The 20,283-nt window shown below is 33.9% G+C and overlaps 4 protein-coding genes across 9 annotated transcripts; 3 read left to right on the top strand and 1 right to left on the bottom strand.

Annotated features, from left to right (window-relative positions):
* Positions 1–3,201: 3,201 nt before the first annotated feature.
* On the top strand, positions 3,202–7,859 carry LOC107412587 (protein DETOXIFICATION 42). 5 transcript variants are annotated; one of them, XM_060812055.1, is made up of 14 exons: positions 3,202–3,220; positions 4,064–4,171; positions 4,265–4,386; positions 4,515–4,724; positions 4,827–5,017; positions 5,136–5,271; positions 5,380–5,476; positions 5,591–5,691; positions 6,009–6,172; positions 6,466–6,537; positions 6,629–6,745; positions 6,851–6,947; positions 7,166–7,286; positions 7,544–7,859. In XM_060812055.1, exons 2-14 carry the CDS (start codon positions 4,095–4,097, stop codon positions 7,584–7,586), a joined length of 1,548 nt encoding a protein of 515 aa, XP_060668038.1. In that variant the 5' UTR covers positions 3,202–3,220; positions 4,064–4,094; the 3' UTR covers positions 7,587–7,859. The 5 variants fall into 5 exon arrangements, with proteins under 5 accessions (XP_060668038.1, XP_060668037.1, XP_060668036.1 ...); XM_060812054.1 differs by lacking the exon at positions 3,202–3,220 and adding an exon at positions 3,256–3,352; XM_060812053.1 differs by lacking the exon at positions 3,202–3,220 and adding an exon at positions 3,345–3,485.
* Positions 7,860–7,993: 134 nt separating this feature from the next.
* LOC107412590 (pentatricopeptide repeat-containing protein At5g27110) lies at positions 7,994–11,144 on the top strand. Its single transcript, XM_016020392.4, has one exon. The coding sequence runs from the start codon at positions 8,328–8,330 to the stop codon at positions 10,908–10,910; it is 2,583 nt and encodes an 860-aa protein (XP_015875878.2). The 5' UTR covers positions 7,994–8,327; the 3' UTR covers positions 10,911–11,144.
* A 466-nt stretch (positions 11,145–11,610) lies between these two features.
* Positions 11,611–17,020, top strand: LOC107412611 (uncharacterized). 2 transcript variants are annotated; one of them, XR_007239337.2, is made up of 9 exons: positions 11,611–12,143; positions 12,892–13,611; positions 14,321–14,416; positions 14,497–14,580; positions 15,118–15,352; positions 15,451–15,611; positions 15,848–16,126; positions 16,209–16,386; positions 16,814–17,020. XR_007239337.2 is itself a non-coding variant. In XM_016020415.4 (8 exons), exons 1-8 carry the CDS (start codon positions 11,748–11,750, stop codon positions 16,263–16,265), a joined length of 2,028 nt encoding a protein of 675 aa, XP_015875901.1. In that variant the 5' UTR covers positions 11,611–11,747; the 3' UTR covers positions 16,266–16,672. The 2 variants fall into 2 exon arrangements, 1 of the variants encoding a protein (XP_015875901.1); XM_016020415.4 differs by lacking the exon at positions 16,814–17,020 and having other exon boundaries at positions 16,209–16,672.
* A 414-nt stretch (positions 17,021–17,434) lies between these two features.
* LOC107412612 (chaperonin-like RbcX protein 2, chloroplastic) lies at positions 17,435–20,004 on the bottom strand. The gene is made up of 5 exons (XM_016020416.4): positions 19,292–20,004; positions 18,687–18,778; positions 18,170–18,227; positions 17,924–17,989; positions 17,435–17,779 (listed from the first exon to the last, which is right to left on the bottom strand). Exons 1-5 carry the CDS (start codon positions 19,640–19,642, stop codon positions 17,657–17,659), a joined length of 690 nt encoding a protein of 229 aa, XP_015875902.1. The 5' UTR covers positions 19,643–20,004; the 3' UTR covers positions 17,435–17,656.
* Between the last annotated feature and the right edge of the window lie 279 nt (positions 20,005–20,283).

The raw sequence follows: 20,283 nt of genomic DNA, 5'->3' as shown, positions 1-20,283 counted from the left end.
TGTTAAGGAGCAAACTACTTCCATGGGATGGAGGATCCTAATATATATATATATATATACAATGTATACAGTAGAGAGAATGCTTCAATTTCGGGTTTCAAATTTTGGCTGTATTGTTGGCTTTTAAAGGCATTTGAATGTAGTTAATTAACTTTCTATAAACTTTTTCTACTAGCATTCATTCACTATATATAAAAAATTAACCAACAATTGAATTTTTAGTAGTTGCTGGCAATAGTACTAATTAGATAACACAACTTTCAGATATGTGAAGAGAGCTTTTCACACTCTGGATGCATATATGTATATATATATATATATATATATTCATTTTGTTATTTATTTTATTTTATCGTAGTACTCTCTTGTTATTTCAACTTATAAAAATGTTTCATTTCTCAAAACATACGTGAATATTCTCACAATTAATCTCTTCTTTTTTCTTTTAGAAAAGTATTGTGAATATCCTTCCTCTGTCTATATTATAAATGAGAAGTATAATGAGTTTTGGTTTTTTTTACTGTTTAAAATGGTTAAAAAACGATTGTACCTTGTGCATTTTGCTTGTTATTTTGTTTTGAATTTTTTTATTTATTTATTTGCTTTAAAATGCTGTCGTTTATAATAGAAGTACCAAAATCTATCATTTTGTCGTTTTCCTCCTAAATGGTATGCCAAGGATATAATGGTAACTTCACAAAAATAAACAGATTCCTACCATAGTTTTTATTGTGATTGGCACTTTAACTGTGCGGCAACTTCCTTTTTTACCCCTTTTTGGCTTTTTGTGTTGCTCGATTTGACCGTTCCGTAGCACCCATTACATAAGCAACAACTAAATTTTTTTTCTTTTTGTTTTTTTAATTAAAAATTAATAAGTTATAATTTTTTTTATCTAGATTTTGATATTGTAATATGTTTTCATTATTTTCTCATAAAATTGATATTTTCATTATTAAAATTATATTGATTAAATTAAAAATATTATTTTTTAATTTTAATTTTATTCATCTATAATATTAACAATGTAATTTTAAAAATTAAATGTAATATTAATATGTGTCAACAAATAAATATTTTGTAATCAAAATTTTGATTAACATCCTCAATACAATATAAAACTTTTAAAGTAATCATTTTTATTAGATGTATAAGTATTTTAGTGAAACTTTTAAAAAAAATTATGATATATTATTTGTTGAAAAATATGTTGATTAATTAACACTAATAAATAAAAAGTATTTTGCTATTTAACTTGTAGATCAAATATTTTAATATCATTATTTTTGAAGATGCAAATACATATATACATAAATAACACCACTACACCTCAATACACGTGCAAAGCACGTGGGCTAAACCTAGTAATATATATAATCGCTCTTCCATCAGGAGGTGTTGCTCATTTTTTATTATTTATTTATTTTATTTGTCAAGGTATATGATCCATCACGTTTGAGCTTTTAATTACCGTTCTTTACTCCTAATCATGATTAATTGTGGCCTTTTGGATGAATAAGCGTGTCTATGCCTCCAATATTTAATAAATTAGAATATGTTCTTTGTCGGTGAACAATGTTAATTCCCTTATTCAGTGACGATGTTTTTATGACATAAATGCTATTGGGAGAATTTCCAGCTAATATTAACCTATTTTGTTCTTTGGCGTACCATTTAATTTTCTATAAAAACAAACAGATTTAATTAAACAATATACGCAAACAGTAACTAAGTTACGGTAATTGATGAAACTAATTTTTTTTTTTTTTGACTTTTCTTTTTGTTGCCATTTTTTCCCCCTTACTTCAATACAATGAAATTTCTCTTGATTTGTATGAAATGCCATTATTACATATTTTATTATTAAATGATTTTCGAATTGATGAAGTTAACCCTCAATCAGGTGTTACACATTATGCGATTTTGAATATATTATCAAAATGGTAAAAGGTATACCTCCTTGGATTGTTTGTCTTATACAAAATATAATCTCTTTTTTTTTTTTTATTTGATTTATCAGCCTTTTCAATTATTATTATTATTATTTTTAATTAAAAAAAATTGAAAGGTTAAAGGTTGGTGTATTTCTGCAATTCTGAAAAATGAATGCATTTGTATCGATCCAACCAATCTATGTACGTCTTAAATAAGTTTCACAAAATTAACCATTTTTTCGATTCAAACAATGATGAAACTCGAACCTGGATAACTAGCCTTTACTGTTAAGAAAAAGGAATTGTTTTTTCTGTTGCATAATTTCATTTAGAGCTTACAATTCAACCATATACATAAGAAGAGTGATAGATGAAATATATGGAAGCTCTATTCAGTGTATTAATGAGCTTCAGAAATCTCATAGATAATATTATAGTTCAATCAAAGAAAATATTTAGACATTCACAAATTCTTCAACAATAACTAATAAATTGTATTTACCAAAAAAAAAAAGACTAATAAATTGTGCTTTTGCCCTACCACTAAGGCAAAAAGCTGTAATTTTTTTTTTCTCATTTCCTAATTGAAAGCTGAAAAAGATACATAAACTATACACAGCTCTTCTTTTTTTTTTTTTTTTTTTTTGGGGGGTCTTGGTTAATGAAAGACTAATTATGAATTCTACTCCATGATCTAACAAATCACTCTGTCAAAAAGTAAAAAATAAAGTAAATTAAATTAAATTAAGATTTAAAATTTTAAAACACTTAAGGGAATATAAAATTTAATGAAACGGAAGCAGAGAAGGTTAAATTAAATGGATTTTGTTTAGTTGTGAAGTAAAACTAAAATGCATTGTGCATTGAGGTGCACAAAACTTGGGGTGTCAGTCGTCAGCATGCAGAGCTAGTTCTCGATGCAAACAAGGCGTTTCTTTGCTGTTTCACCCAAAAAAAAACACAAAAGGCGTTTCTTTCCTATTTTCAAAAATCAAATTAAGGGCGTTTCAGTCCTGAATGGAGCAGCCACGTGTACTCTGCCACTGGTCGCAGTTCAACTTTAGGCTATGCTGCCAACCACCCCCATTCATACTAATTTTTACACGTGGCCCACCTCTTGCCCAGAATTTTGCCTTCTTTTTTTTATTTTTTTTTTAGGCACATTAAAAATTGTAGTATTCGGTTGATATAAATCAGTATGTGGTTCAGCCTTTCAGGTCCTTGTCAAAATGGAACACTTTTTTTCTCCCCTACATTGAATGTTAAAAGATTCTTTAGTCTTATGGGTATTTATTGAAGTTTCTACAAAGCTGAAATGTCTATTTCTTTCTGTGCCATATATTTGCAAAAACTTCTTAGTATACACCTAACAAAAACTAATTACAAAAGCTTCGTAGTCTTTCTGGAATAGTTAGAAGGTTGTAACTAGCAGGGGAAAAAAAAAAAAATAAATAAATTTCTCTTTTCCTAATCTCTGATTGGTTTTGAGGTTTCAAAGATAAAAAATCAAAATGGTTGAGTCATAACGGAAGTAAATGGCTTCTTTAGTCGGTAGGATTGAAATTCTTGTTGAAAAACTTCCTTTTTAGTATAGTGTTCTTTTTTTCTTTTTCTTTTTTTTCCTTTCCTGAATGATGTTGAAGTTGAAAAGCTGAAGAAAGACAATTTCTTTTCAACTCATGAAAGTTTCTGATGATTTCCCTTAAGGTCCTCCTTTTAAATGCATGAGTGGAAAATTTTAATTTAGGTGGGAAAAAGCTTTATTGGAGTTGAAAGAAGAGGTGCTTCTTTTTCTCTGTAGTTTTGTTTCTATGATGTTAATTGTGAATAGTTAAAATATTCTCAGATACTAGTAGAATTTGATCAGTTTGTAAGGGTAAAGTTAGAATTGAAAGTTTTATTGTGGGTTGAACTCTGTTTCTTGGTTTCTAGATTTTCCATCTGTGTCGTGTCCTCCATACTTAAGCTTCTTCTTGAATTAGCCTTGGACTATGGTCAGCTTGGATTTTCAAGTTAAATGTTATGTGTTTTATTAAGTGGATGATTTAATCTTCAGGGTATGGAACTGTTTTTGTCAATTCTTATAATCCATTTTGGCATCATTAGCTTAATAAGTTCATAAACTGTAGAGAACGATCCGAGTAACTGGCTTTCGGAGTTATGGCTGAAGAAGATGATTCATATTTGTTTGGGAGTAAAAGGAAAATTCCTCTCTGCGTTTTCTTTAAGGATGCTAGGTATAATTCAAACTTAATGCATTTTCTTTTCGTTTTACATGGATATCTGTATAAGGGCTAATGGTTAAATCCATTTTTGTTTTGTATGAGCAGGCATGTTTTCAGATTGGACAAACTTGGTTTAGAAATAGCACAGATTGCATTGCCTGCAGCACTGGCTTTGACTGCTGATCCGATTGCTTCTTTAGTTGACACAGCATTCATAGGCCAAATTGGTATGTAATATTCTCCTTTTCTTGTTTATTCATCTTCAATACCAATATGTTAAACAGACTCTACTAGTACTTTTGGTTAGTCTTCCTTGAAAAGAAATTCAATGTCCGTTTTGTCTTAATCCATACAGGTTCAGTAGAACTTGCTGCTGTAGGGGTTTCTATTGCTTTGTTCAATCAAGCATCGAGGATTGCAATATTCCCGCTTGTCAGTGTCACTACCTCTTTCGTTGCTGAAGAAGATACTATTGGAAGTGGCATCCCTGAAGCAGAGGAGAGTGAAAACATAGAAGCAGGTTCAACAACAAGAGTTGAAAATAAATTACTGATACCACAAAAGGGTATGCTTTTCCCTTCTTGTATATATACTCTATGCAGTTCTTAAATACTACTAAAATCGGGGTTAAATAAAGACCATAACTATCTTTCATTCTCTGTATCAGATATGAGTCAGAATGAATACAACTCAAAATCAGTCGGTGAAAGCTTCGATATAGAAATTGTCAAGGATGCAAGAAGGCATATCCCATCAGCCTCATCAGCAATGGTTATTGGTGGCGCCCTTGGTCTCATCCAAGCCACATTCCTCATATCTGGAGCAAAGCCTCTGTTGAGCTTTATGGGGATTGGTTCTGTAGGTTCTTCCTGTCAAATAGAGACATACTTTTTTATGGTTTTGTCTAGTTTGATACCAAAACCTGGTTATTTTTCTCTGTGATGGTAAATAACACCAAAATGCTGTTTTTATGTAGGGGTCACCAATGCTAACACCTGCTCAGCAGTACTTGACATTGAGGTCTCTTGGTGCTCCTGCTGTTCTTCTATCACTGGCCATGCAAGGGGTTTTCCGTGGATTTAAAGACACTAAAACACCTTTATACGCCACTGGTATACCTTAATGCAGTTGAATACTTCAAGTGATGATTTCTTTTTTCATTTTTGATTAAGATAACAAACACCTTGTCCTAATCCATGATTTTTCTGTTCCAAAATCAGTGGCAGGAGATCTAGCAAACATAATTTTGGACCCAATATTTATATTTATAGCCCGTCTGGGTGTTAGTGGTGCAGCAATTGCTCATGTTATTTCTCAGTAAGTTTATCCAGATGCTGTCCCAAATATGATAATTTTAAAATTAATGTTAACCCAGTATTATTCTTTATTGCCTGGCATCCTTCTACGTTAGTTGATATTTCTGGTTTACAGGTACTTAATTGCGATTATACTTTTGTGGAGGTTGATGGATAAAGTCTATCTCATACCCCCAAGTATCAAACATCTTAAATTTGGTCGATTTCTCAAAAATGGTAAGACATCATCAATAAATGCTCTGGCAAAAACTTTTGCATGCCTGCTATTTAGTTAAAATTCACATATTTTAAAACAAACCAAAAAATAAAAAATAAAAAATAAAAAATCTGTAATATTCACGGAGCTCTAACTTAATTGCACTCCATCTTCCATATTAGCTCCCTGTTTACACTGATAACAACAGATTCAGAACTTACTTCAAAGCTATGGCCTATGCACAATTGCTGAAAATGTTGTATCTTACTAAACTTTAGTATAGCATTATATAGTTGGTTCCCCATTAGTTTTTTTGCCTTTTCTGCTTGAACTCCAGGTTTCCTATTATTAATGAGGGTCATAGCTGTGACATTCTGTGTGACTCTTGCTGCATCATTGGCTGCACGCCAGGGATCGACATCCATGGCTGCATTTCAGGTCTGCTTGCAAGTTTGGTTGGCAACATCTCTTCTTGCTGATGGATTGGCTGTTGCTGGACAGGTTGGAAAATTCATAGAATGAACTTCTTTATACGATAATTTCTTCTGCACGATATTCGCAAAGCATTGGAGTGGATGTTGCTATATTGTCTAGGAATTGAAGATGTTAGAAAATCCTCATAAGTTGCTATAGAAATACTTATTTACATAAAACTTAGTGGAAGTCCTACAAATTTGGCAGAAACTTATAATGTCCATGATCTTTTATGTGTCTTGTTTCTGCTTAATCATTAGTTGTTTCAGTTTCCTTTATCTGTGGTTTAGTTCACATACTGACTGGCTTATCACATTCAGGCAATACTTGCAAGTGCATTTGCCAATAAAGACATTGACAAGGCTACTGCAACAGCATCCCGAGTGTTGCAGGTACTAAATGATATTACAGAACGATCGAATATATGCTACATTTGATGTCATTTTCTATGGACATAAGATGTAAATTTACATCAAAATGCAGTTGGGATTAGTCCTGGGATTGATGCTCGCATTCATCCTTGGAGTCGGATTGAAATATGGTGCTAAGTTATTCTCAAAAGATGTTGATGTCCTCCATCACATTAGCATAGGCATTCCGGTACCTCCTTTTTGTCTGCAAACAACAGAACAATTTTTGAATTCTATTTGCTGAAATCTCAAATGATATTGGAACTAACATATCCCCATTTCAAAATCAAACCAGTTTGTTGCAGCTACTCAACCCATTAATGCCTTGGCATTCGTCTTTGACGGTATCAACTTTGGCGCTTCAGATTTTGCATATTCAGCCTACTCCATGGAAAGTTTTTAATCCCATCTTATTTTACAGTGATTTCTTTGTCAAGTTCGTTTATCAATAATTATTTAAAAAAAAAAAAAAAAAAAAAAAAAAAAAAAAAAAGAGAGAGAGAGAGAAGAAAAACGTTAGAGATTCCTTAAGAAAAAGGAACTGTGTTGAATCGTGTCGTTCAATTCATTAATCTGACCGAAAGTTAAAATTTGTTCTTTGTGGTCCAGGTTCTGGTGGCTATTGTCAGCATCTTTTGTCTGTTTATTCTCTCCTCCACTAATGGGTTCGTTGGAATCTGGATTGCCTTGACCATCTATATGAGTCTTAGAACATTTGCCGGATTTTGGAGGTAAAGTTTCCAATAAAAATTCCAAATTATAGCTTAAAAAAAGGATAGAATCCATAACTTCTATGGTATAAGCATATATTCTCATGCAATAAGCACATAATCACATAACATCAGACTTTATTTCACGTTGAAGTAAGAATTTATTCTTTTGTTCCATTAGAGCTTTCCTTTATTTTTTATTTTTATCTTTTCCTAGAACCCAAATGGAGTGCCTTCAAAAGCTACATACTTACTAATCTTGTCTGTGTGTTTTGCAGAATAGGAACAGGAACAGGACCTTGGGACTTCCTCAGGATCTAATGTATACCATTGGCTATGATTTTCTTATGGAAAAACTCATTCAAAGTATACATGAATTTTGAATCCTTTGCTTTGTTGCATGCTTTAGATTTGATTTCTTCTTAGGATGCATTATAGGAAAATCATAGAAAGAGAAAATTTCCATCCTTGACAATCATAGCAAAATGTACAGTAAGCAAGATATCATAGCCTGCCATTACAGATTTATTATACAATTTTGAAGACTGTAATTCTTCTCAATGCATTTTACAACTCAGTATATTGATTTGACCATTTTTTTTTTCTTTTTTTGGCTGGAATTGATTCGACCAATTTGAGTTCGAATCCTTTTTCGCTTTCTATTTTATTTTGGCAAATAACACCAAATTCAATTATCAAAACTAGAGTCTAGGTAGGAGAGAATCTTATCCACCCCATTTTTCCTTTTCATTCACACATTTTCTCAAACGCCTAACTTAATCTTTGAAAAAAAAAAAAAAAAGGTTCATTTTAGTTTTTCTACTTTTATTATTGTTTTGTTAAAAGTTAAAAGCGATCTAAAACGGAAAAATAAATATACGATTTAAAAATTAAAAAGAAATTTGATATTAATTTTTATTGGAAACGACAGTTTTTTTTTTTTATTTTTTTCCTCCAAACCGAAATACAAAAATTTAACGGTCACTAACTGCCTTTTCCCAATTTATCAGTAATATAAAACCCTATCGTCTCTTCCACGAACTCTGTGAAGGGTCCTTGTTCATGGATATTCCCTCAACTCTAAGCCTTAAGAATCTACCTCTTCTACCCAACCAGTTTCGAATCACAGACCCGAAGGACTGGAACTTGATTATCAAGCACCACACCAAGCTTAACAATGACCATGCTATTCTCACCACCTACACCCACATGGAATCTCTTGGCATACCAGCCGACACTTCCACTCTACCTCTCGTTCTCAAGGCCTGTGCGAGGCTGAATGATGTAGACAGAGGCAGGAGGATACATTCTAGCATCTGGAATACGGGTTTGAGCTGCGATGTTCGAGTTGGGACGGCGCTTGTCGACTTCTATTGCAGATGTGGGCTTATTGATGATGCCCGCAAGGTATTTGCTCAAATTGGTGTGAGAGATGTGGTTTTGTGGAATGCTTTGATATATGGGTATGTTGGGTGTTGTTATTTTGAGGAGGCAATTTGGTTATTAATTGAAATGGAAAGAGAGGGTCTAAAGCCAAATTCGAGAACCGTTGTTGCTTTGCTTTTGGCCTGTAGGGAGATTTTGGAATTGAGATTGGGACAGGAGATACATGGCTATTGTGTGAGAAATGGATTGTTTGATTTGGATCCCCATGTGGGTACTGCTTTGATTGGTTTTTATTTGAGATTTGATGTGAGAATTTCACATATTGTATTTGATTTGATGGTTGCGAGGAACACTGTGAGTTGGAATGCAATAATTACTGGCTACGTTGAAAATGGGGAGCACTTGACAGCTTGGAAGCTCTTTATGCGCATGCTTGTAGATAGGGTTAAGTTTGATTCTGTTACGGTAATAGCTATTATTCAAGCCTGTGCAGAACTTGGATTTCTAGAATTAGGAATGCAAATGCATCAGATGGCTATTAAATCTGGTTACAGCAACAATTTGTTTGTAGCAAATGCATTGCTTAATATGTACAGTGAGAGCGGAAGTTTTGAGCTATCATGTCAGTTATTTGACACCATCCCTAAATACGATGTTGCTTTGTGGAACTCCATGATATATGCATACATTGGATATGGTTTTTATGAGGAAGCTATGTTTTTATTTTTGAATATGCAAGTGTTTGGAATCAGAGACGATGAAAGAACAATTGCCATAATGTTATCTTTATGTGCAAATTTAGCTGATGGTATGGGGATGGGTAAAAGCTTACATGCCCATGCAATCAAACGTGGGATGGAATTGGATGTTTCTCTTGGAAATGCATTCTTGGGCATGTATGCTGAGCAAAACTGCATTGAGGCTGCCAGAAAGGTTTTCACTGAGATTAAAGGTCCAGATGTTATCTCATGGAACACTTTGATCATGGCGTTGGCTTGTAACAAATTGAGGAATGAAGCATGGAATCACTTTGAGGAGATTCAAGCATCTAAAATCAAACCCAACTCACACACAATAATATCTTTGCTTGCTGCTTGTGATGATGAAACGTGCTTAAATAGTGGGAGAGCAATTCATGGTTTTGCAGTAAAGCATGATATTCAAATTGACTTATCATTGAATACCGCACTGACAGATATGTACATGAATTGTGGTGATGAAGCAACAGCTAGAAGTCTCTTTGAGGCATGTCCCAACAGGGATGTGATCTCGTGGAATGCTTTAATTTCTAGTTACATTAAGAAAAACGAAGGCAAAAAAGCTCAAGAGCTTTTTAACCGAATGATTTCAGAAGTGGAACCTAATTCTGTAACAATCATAAATATTCTCTCATCTTATACCAATCTTGCTGCTCTTCCTCAAGGCCAATGCTTGCATGCTTACATAACCAGGAGGCACTCCTCTTTCGGTGTGGACGTCTCGCTTGCAAATGCTTTTGTGACAATGTATGCAAGATGTGGCAGCATGCAATATGCTGAAAAGATGTTTAAAAATTTACCAAGGAAAAATATCATCTCATGGAATGCCTTGATAACTGGATATGGAATGCATGGTCGAGCATATGATGCTATTTTTGCATTCTTACAGATGTTAGAAGATGGTTTGAAACCAAATGGTGCAACTTTTGTAGCTGTCCTATCTGCTTGTAGACATTTTGGACCGATTGAGGAGGGATTGCTGCTTTTTCATACTATGATTCAGGAGTTTAAGATTACACCAGAACTCGTGCACTATGGTTGTGTGGTTGATCTGCTTTGTCGTGGAGGACGGATAAATGAGGCCAAAGAGTTTATTGAATCAATGCCAATCAAACCAGATGCAACTCTGTGGAGAGCTTTGCTCAGTGCTTGTAGAGTTAATTCTGACATAGAGTTAGCCGGAACCATCTTTGAGAAACTTGTTGAAATAGAGCCCATGAATGCAGGAAATTATGTTTTGCTATCTAATATCTATGCTGCAGCAGGTCTTTGGTCAGAGGTGAGGAAGGTAAGAAAATGGCTCCAAGAAAAGGGATTAAGAAAGCCTCCGGGAATGAGTTGGATTGTTGTTAGGAGTCAAGTTCATTATTTCACTGCAGGAGATGTATCACACCCTCAGTCACACATAATTTATGAAAATTTGTATTCTTTGTTGGCATTGATCAAAGAAAATGGATATATTCCTGATTTCCATCAGGCTTTTCAAGACGAAGAGGATTAGTCCAAACGCCGCTAAAGTGATACAACAACGATCAAGATTAAACATTGGAAATCATTCTCATCCCAACTTGTTTCTAACTAGATTGTATATGTAATTCCAGTTGTGTAGTCCATTAGTTTGTTTCTTTTTCACATTAATCAATCCGCACAAATATTTTAGTATATATGATTATGATGTAAAATTGTTGTTGTACTTTTATCTGGTCACAAATAAAGTGGGAAGATTTTTTTTTCAGTTTTTCCACCTTACCAAGCATTCAAAATTAGTCAACAAATTGTGTTTATTGCATTTGGATATTTTTGTCACACTTTTTTTTTTTTTTTTGGGGCTAAGAATAAGAATTTAATTTTTTAATTAAAGAATGACTTTATTAAGTAGATAAATAAAAATGTACTAACATATTCAATTACCAAAGTTGATTGTAAAAGTAATTAACAAGAATGCGTAACACTTCCATAATTAATGTCAATTTTCTTCCTTAAAAAGTCAATTTTTTTACTTTTATTTTTGTGTTTTTCTATTTGGAAAGAATTCCCTAACCAAATTGATTACTATATCATATTCTTCCAGAAAAAGAAAGAAAGAAGATAATTTTATATTATTTACGAAAAAGTATAGTCAAAGGAATGGAAGAAAATCTGATACGATACAATAATTGAAAAAATAATAATAAAATGAAAAAATAAATTTAAATTTAAAAAAAAAAATACAAAAATAAAAACTTTTACAGTTTCTATTTTCTCTCTCAAATCCTAATACGCTATAGCTCCAACCGTGAAGGTCGCTTTGCTTTTGGGCTTTGGTATTACATGACAACCCCGAAGTGTCAGCGGGACGATGCCCACGTCAGCTTCAGCTTCACCCTCAGCCACAGCCTCCGCATCGGCCTCTTCGATCGCCATCGCCGCCGGCCGGAACCACTCCGACCTCCACGCGCGGCTCATCTCATCGGACGGTGAAGTCCAGCTCAAGGCTCTCAGGGAGCTCAAGAACCGGATCATCGGCAACCGTACCAAGAAGCTTTTGTATATTAAGCTCGGCTTAGTCCCGGCTGTAGCCGATATCGTTGCCTCCAAAGCCGAAACCATAGCCGATCATGAATCTAGCCTCCTCGTCCAGTCGGCTGCTGTGCTTGGTAGTTTCGCCTGCGGCTTCGATGTTGGCGTTCGAGCCGTCCTTGACGCCGGCGTGTTTCCCTACCTCTTCAGGCTTCTTTCCCATCCCGATGAGAAGGCAATTTTTTTTTTCCCGATCCGTTTTATATGTTAGGATGCTCTGAATTTTATCCGAAAACGCAAGATGATTACAAATTTTTGAAAATTGAATTGATAAAGCTTTTTGATTGAATTAAATAATGGAATTTTTATGTTGTTTCGGAAATTTGATGTATTTTTCCAAATAACGGAAGCCGTGTAATGTTTATTCTCATCTTCTGGTTGCTGAGGAAAGAAAAATGAAACCGTACATATTATGCTTAATTAATTTAGGTTTAAAAGGTTAGTTATTCATTTAAAACTAAACAAATCACTTCTATTTGGTTTCTAGGTTGTCTTTTCTATTCGATACTAATGATCAAGTTCAGGTCTATAAATTTCTTTAACTTTTATTTGATAAGTGGAGGTTCGAATAGGTTTGTAAAGTTTGCAACTTGTAGGTTATTTTGATTAAGTTTATATTGGTTTTTATAATACTTTTTGTATATATTAATAATCCCAAATTGTTTTCAAGGATTTTCTTTGATGCTCATTTTTCTCAACATAATTTTTAATATTTACTGATGGTGCTTTTTGAATCTCCATCTACTCGCAATTTGCTCCATTATATGCGAAGGAAATAATGTGATTTTGCTTCCGTGGTTATTCCCTGAATTAGTCACAGGATTGACCATTGATTTTTTTATTTGTTTACAGGGTATCAAACACTAGCTCTTCCTTTCTGATGCATTTTGAATTGCCATTTGGATGGCTTGTTTGTTGTGCAGGTTGTGGATGCTGGTGCACGTTCCTTAAGAATGATTTATCAATCAAAATTGGCTCCTAAGTATGATTTCCTCCAAGACAAAAACATGGATTTTCTTGTTTCGCTATTAAATTGTGAAAATGAAAATGTTACTGGACTAGGTGCTAGCATAATCATACATTCATGCAAGTCAGTTGCAGAGCAGAGGGCATTGTGTCGGGCTGGAGTTTTAAAGAAGCTCATTAGCCTTCTTGATGGTTCTCTTAGTCAGAGAGATGCTAGTTTAGAGTCTCTAGCCGCAATTATTAAGAACAATGTTGAAGCTGTTTCAAAGTTTGTGGAATCTGAAAGCACAAGAGCTTTAAGTTCTGTGATTGAATTAACAAAGGATAGGTATCCTCGAACAAGATTATTGGCCTGTATATGCTTGATTGTTATAAGGAACACTTCTCCTTGCTATTTGCAAGATATAGGAATCAAAACCAAGTTGGTGTATCTTTTGCTTGAGCTTCATGATGATCCTGGTCAAGTTGGAGATGAAGCATCCTTTGCTTTCTCTAGTTTAATAGCAGAAAAGGAGGATCTACAGAAGCTAGCATTTGAGGCAAATGCCATTGATAAACTTTACAACCACCTGCAAAAAGGTGTACTGCATCCCAAACGTTTCCAAGGAATATTGTTGGCCTTGGCTGATCTATGCTCAAAGTTGGAGAACTGTAGGTCTAAGTTCCTTTCATTGAAGGTCTGTTTTTTATAGGGCATATTAGATTGTTGTATATTCATTTTTCCCTTTTTTTTTTTTTTTTTTTTTCATGGTCAGTCATCTTTTTCAGCTTTAAATCATGACCAGGGGCCTGAATTTCTGATTCCTATGTTGTTTAGTATGGTTATTTCTAAGTTCTACATTTCTTTTCGCTTGAAAAGGTTTTAGCACTAAGACTTCTACCCTAGACTTTCACACTGTAGTTCTTATTAGGCTTTTGATTTTAGCAATAAAGTGTTTAAGCTATCTTGTCCTGTTGAGATGCAGATATGAGTTTTTCGAAACTTGAGATGAAATGATTGTTAATATTTTTGGGTAAATAACACATTGTTAAGAAATGGATTAATTGCATGCATTGTCTGAACTTTTTGACAAAAGGAATTGGTTATAGAAATTGTTCACAAACTTTTAAATGCCCATTGGATTCTCAATTTGATTGGAGTTCAAACTCAATTGTATAATCAATTTGATTGGAGTTCAAACTCAGTTTTATGTGTTTTCAAATGCGAATTATTCTAGCTTGTGTTTTATGCCCCATCTTGTATATAAATGTTTAAGATATTGCTCTTTACAGCTATTTGGTTTGTTTACTAAATGAGATATAACATATTGTCTGCTCCATATATCTTTTAGTGTGAATTATTCCCAAACTATTATGTAAATGTGGATATATTTTTGTCAATTTCAGGCGCTGAACTTGGTAACCAATGCATTAAATCATGATAGTTCTGATGTACGTGCTGCCGCTTGCATTTGCTTAAGAAGTGTCTCTCGATCAATCAAGGTTTGCTTTATGATTGGTAATTTGATCATGTTTGGGATGTTATAACTTGCAGAACTTTTTTCTGATATTTGGTCATTCAGAATTTGTGTGCAGGGCATTTTATGAATGAAATGATTGTTTTTCCCTTAGTTCAGCTTTTAGATGACCCCTGTACTTCAGTCCAGGTAAGGGTTACTTACTATTGACTTTCATTTTCTTCCATTCTTAGTACTCCTATTTTCTTCTTGCTATGAACTTCTATACATGGATTAGATTTTTTATTTTATTTTAATGTTTATGAACCTTTATTTAGTTGTGAATGCATAGTTGGTGGTTATATGTGCTGGTTATATGTGGGACTAACATCAGCAATGGAAGACTCTTGTAACGTGTAAAGTGTCTTATTGCTATTGTCATTGTAAAAAATATGTCGACTGTAGTCTATTAAAGCCCACGCATTATGTCACAGCCTTCCATATTTATATTTAATCAATTTTATTTTTAACCAAATATCATCAATTAAGATAAATATATGGTTGGATTATTTTATTCATTAAGTTAAATTTATAATTGAACTTCGTATTGGTATCTTCATTTTAATGTCTACGTTGCCATTAAGAACTGATCTATCCACCATTCAAGAATAACGGTTGACTAGTATTTAAGAAATTTTTTTGTTAGTGATTCTATAGTGAATTTCCTTTCAATCCTCTATTTTTCAGGTTGCTGCTCTCAGTGCTCTTGGGAACATAGTCATTGATTTTACCACACATAGGTCAGCATTTGTACAATGTGGAGGCATGAAACAGCTTGTTCAGTTAACAAAGTCAATGGATTCAACTGTGAGGTCAAATGCTTTACGAGCTTTGAGGAACTTAGTGTTCCTTGCAGAAAAAGTGTGTAAAGAAGGCATTTTCTTGGAGCTCACAGCTTCCTCGTTAGCAAGCCTTGTTTCTGGTAATGAAAATATTTTAGTGTGACAGCTAACACTCCTTCCAAAAGTTCTCTTACCATGATGATGATGTAATTTAGTACCTATTGTGTTTAATTTGCAGATCCTGAGCCTTTTGTCCAAGAGCAAGCTCTTGGTCTCATTCGCAATCTTGTTGATGGATGTATGAACTCTGTTGAGTTTATTTTTTCTGAAGATCGTATTATATTGGATGCTGTTGGAAGGCAATTGCGGAATGCTTCTAAAGCTGAAATTGGGAAACAGGTTAGGGTCATTTTCATGTAATGTTTGCACTTGCAGAGTAACATATCGAACAGCTAATCCTGGCATGTCATTCCTAGTTGCTAGCTTGTTTATGTAACCTGAAATCGTGGCAATATGTCTCTTTTATGGATCCTATAATGCACAAGGAGATACAAGAGGATATATTGTGGTGTTTTCCATTGACTATTTGCTTTAATACTATTTATATTTAAGTTTTAAAAGTCCATTTCATGAAGGGAATGTATGTGCTCAACAATGTTGCACGTGGGAATGAACTTCACAAGGAAGCAGTAATGCACCAGCTTATTCCACAAACAGACAATGGGATGCAATCTTTTATGATCAAGTTCTTGCAGAGCAATGATGGCCAGTTACGTACAGCTGCTGTCTGGACTGTAGTAAACCTCACTTTTCCATCAAGTCCTGGTGCATTTGATCGGCTTGTGAGACTTAGCAACGCTGGCGTAGTTTCTCAAATAGAGAGCATGGCCAATGATCCTTGCCTAGATGTAAAGGTGGTATCAAATGTCTCAAATTGGATTGATGTAAAGAGTTTTTAAATTGTTGCTAATTCCTGTTTGGGTGCTTCTACTGCAGCTTCGTGTAAGAACTGCATTGGGGCAGTTCAGGACTTTTGGTATTGGCTCAACATGATGATTTCTCCTCTGCCCCTTGAACCCCTGGCAAAGAAAGAACTAGTGTTGCAGTTTGATTTTTGATCTTGACCTATTTGTATGATATTATTCAGCCTTTCATTGCGGCTTGCATGTCCACGGTAATGCTTCAAACATAGTTTGTGTGACTTCCTTTTTGGCCATAAGGGCTATGACTATCTTTCATTAATTATCACTTCCAAAATGGAAATTTTTGTATATTTATTGAAATTAGAAAAGTCTGAAGTGAGTGGTTAGTTGCCTTTATGGTAAGTGATAACGTCGACAGTAGATTAAGCTTAAGCTTTGGCTATGACTCGATGATGGATGGTGTAATGTGGAAGCAATTTCAACAACACTGCTAATGATATTACTCGTAGCAGTTAAAAGTTTATTATTTTTCAACCAGATTATGGAAGTAATTTGCTGATGATGAAATGCCAATGCTTGCCTTTTATTTTCTTCAGAAGGTACTTTTCGTTGTATCTTTGAAAATAGCAAACGCTTTTCTAATCATATTCAATTTTCGATGCCATCTTCTTTTTGCAGGTGTAACAAATTCCTTTAACATTTTTCTTCACTCAGAGCAATCTGGAAGCTCTCTAATTTTGTGGGGGTACTCCTGACCGGATTACCTTGAAATATTTGATTTTTCAAATCTTTCCAAGATTATGTGTAGTTTCGGTTTTTGTGTTCTTTTTCTTTTTCTTGTAATATATGATTCATGTAGAAGTATGAATTTGAATAGTTGTACCATGTGGCGTGTGCTAATTCTGTCAAAGTATCACATCATTTATCAAATTAGGGTATGCGATAGCACGGATGGGAAAAGTGATTGCCTTTTCCACCAAAAACATTACACGCTAAATCATTCTCTATTGTGTTTTTTTTAGCAGGTTAAAACTTGGGAAATTGGAATAAAAGTTGAGTTTGGCCATCAGTCCCTGTTTGGCCAAAAGTAGTCGAGTCTTGTTGTTGGGGAAATAAGATTATAATTCACAAATCAATCTAAACCAAAATATTAGCCGTGTATAATCAGAGATGTAAAGAAGAAAAAAGAAAAGGTTTTAATTTCTAGGACACACTGAACTTTTATTTGGGTTCGAAATTCAAATTCGTCCACCCCTCAAAATCAGTTGAACATCCATGGAAGTTGGATAAGCATACAAGTTACATAAAAAAGTTGGGAACCTTTTTATATACAATTTACAGGATATAATACCCTGACAACGTTTCTATTAGTTGGTGGAAAATAATACAAATAAAATGGCAGTTTGGGGAGCCAAACTGGTTTATGTATATAATAAGCAGAAAGAGGAAAAGAATCCTAGACTATTTAGAACAAGAAAGTGGAAAGAAGAATCGAAGTATAAGATGAAAAGTTACAAGTTATTATCCAATCTTTTCAGTGTTTGTGTCATCGGAGGGCCATATCACAGTCTGAATAAGCCGTTCACGCATCAACTCCAAGTTCTCATCGGATATCTCTTTATATATTGCAGCATGATCACATTTCTACATCATAATCACATACCCAAAAAATAAATAAATAAATAATTTTACACATTTTATGGGGAAAAAAAAAAAATCCTACTTCTACGAGCATTATCATGTTCAATGAATAAGCTTTAATTAGAAGAGTTTTTTCAAATTTATTACCTTGACCCATTTACCATAGAGATGAAGCCGTGTGACCATCACTCTTTCAGCAAGTTCGTGCTTCTCCTGTCAATTTAGTAAAACATATTTTTTCCAAATTCATTCTCTCATTACATAGAAATCAAAGCTGAAACATGCATTGTGTTTTTAGCTTCGAGAAATCAAGAAAGTAAAAACACTTGTCTAAAGTTGAGCCTCTTGTCAAGATTTTCTGGCTTATGACAATTAATGATTTCGAAAAACTACCTTCCCAAGGGTGCGGAGGAATCGCTTCCCATCTCCAGGCTTGTTTGATACAACAAACCTGTTTGGGAAAGAAAAAAAAAAAACAATTATCAAATTAATAGAAGAAGTCTTCCAGGATCTACAGTGAACATGAAGCACCCTTTAGCATAGTTAAAAATCAGAATTTTTTTTTCATAACCCCGACAAGATATACAAAGCAGAGCCTGATAAGCATACAGGCATGGTCAAGAATTTCGAACGGCTTACTGAATCTTGGAACATAAAAACATAAAAGCAACAGCTTTGATCCATCCCACATAAACATCTGATTCTTGGGGTGAATGAAATAACAAATTTTAAGATATGGAAATTTGAAATTTCCTATTCTAGCTGGTTCCTAAGTTATTTTAATCAAAACGCTTAATTATTAACTTCAGCCTATGCTTCACAAACCAAACCGTATATATGAAAAAATCAAAACAAAGTATGAGATTGAAACCGTTAATTTTATAGAATAAATATTAGGAATGTGACTTACTCATAGAACCACCTATATTGTGTGGGGTTCATCTCATACAACTGGTTCATAACAGTCCGCACAGCCTTGTATGTAAAATAGTTTAGTATTTGCTGCAAAACACAAATTTTGGTCAGCTAAATTACCATAAATGTACAACGTTAAAAGAAAAAAAATAAAATAAAAAAAGTTAAAAAGAATAATGAAGCCAATTAAAATTACAATCTTAGAAGAACATAACATGATTTGTTTGTATTTTCAGAATGCATGGATTACTGTAATTAAGTTAATTAAATATAAGCACAACTTCCATGCAATCTCTAAGTTGATATAGCTAATTTGCTTCTCTTATTCGTTCCTATATATTTCTGTGTTAAACTTTCCGGCTCTATGGTTCAATAGCAAATGCTCCATTTCCTAAACAATTTTTATTTTTTTTTTATTTTTTTTTTTAAGGGGTTATGCTCAAAAACTGAATATTAAAAGAGTCAGAGAGCCACCAAAGTATTCATTTTATGGAAAATAAAATCCTCTAAGAATCAAAAGATGTTGAATTATAATAAATACAATGAAACTATATAATCCAAAAATCTGTCTAAAGAGGTTGGATTTTTTTTTTCTCTCACAGTTTTCACATCGTCAAAGCTGTCTTCATACTGCCCAGCAAATTCATTGACAATCTTAAGCCTCCGATTCTTTCTCTGCTTCCTCAAACTTCGACTGGCAATACGAGGAAGAGCTTTGACTGAGAGCCGCCTATCATGTCCTGAATCAATGAAGGAACTGCTCAACTCCAAAGACCCAGCAGGCTTCACGATATGCTTCTTCCCCATTGAACTGTTATAATTCCTCTGCAAAACCAGATCTCCACCACTTTTCAGATTCATATTGGTTGTAGGAAGTGCATCCAAACACAGACATGGACAACTATGCGAGTCCACCACAGACGAACCCACAACAGATAAAGCCCCCACCATCCTCTCTCTCTCTCTCTCTCTCTCTCTCTCTCAAGCTCTAAGCTTGGAACAAAAAACAAAAGAAACACCCTTATACCCAGATCAAAAAGAATGTGCAAGACAGAGTCTTTGTAGTTGTAATTCAAGAAACTAAGAGATACCCAAATGAGAATGCCAAGATTCTGTATCGAAGAAAACTGAAAGATTTAGCGAGTCCAAGTCAAAGATTCATGAACTTTTGAGAATAGCTAGAAGTTGAGGAACAGAGAGAAAGAAAGAGAGAAAATTTGGTATTCCAAAAACGAAGGCGCTGAAGGGAAGATTTTCAAGGTGCGTGATTGGTAACCAAACAAAATTTGAGGTCCAAAAGTCTCCACACAAAAAGGCATGCTTTTAATTTATATATATATATATATATAAAAAAAAAAAAAAAAAAAGACCCCAAAAATCGTAAAAATCAAAAGCTTCATTTTAGTTTTTCTGGTCTCTGCCCACCTGGACGGTTTTCCCCTCCAAATTGTTAGGCATTTCTTTCTTTGCCACGTGAGAGAATCTTCTTGTCTGTATTCAAACGTGTTATGTTTTTGAATGTTACATTCCCACTTGCACCAAACAAACACCACTTTAAATAGTTTCCACGTTTTGTTTCTAATTGTTTTTTC

The sequence above is a fragment of the Ziziphus jujuba genome, chromosome 10 (genome assembly GCF_031755915.1).
Source record: "Ziziphus jujuba cultivar Dongzao chromosome 10, ASM3175591v1".
Taxonomy (NCBI): domain Eukaryota; kingdom Viridiplantae; phylum Streptophyta; class Magnoliopsida; order Rosales; family Rhamnaceae; genus Ziziphus; species Ziziphus jujuba.
The sequence above is the reverse complement of the archived record's forward strand: the minus strand, read 5'-3'. Positions and strand labels throughout refer to the sequence as shown.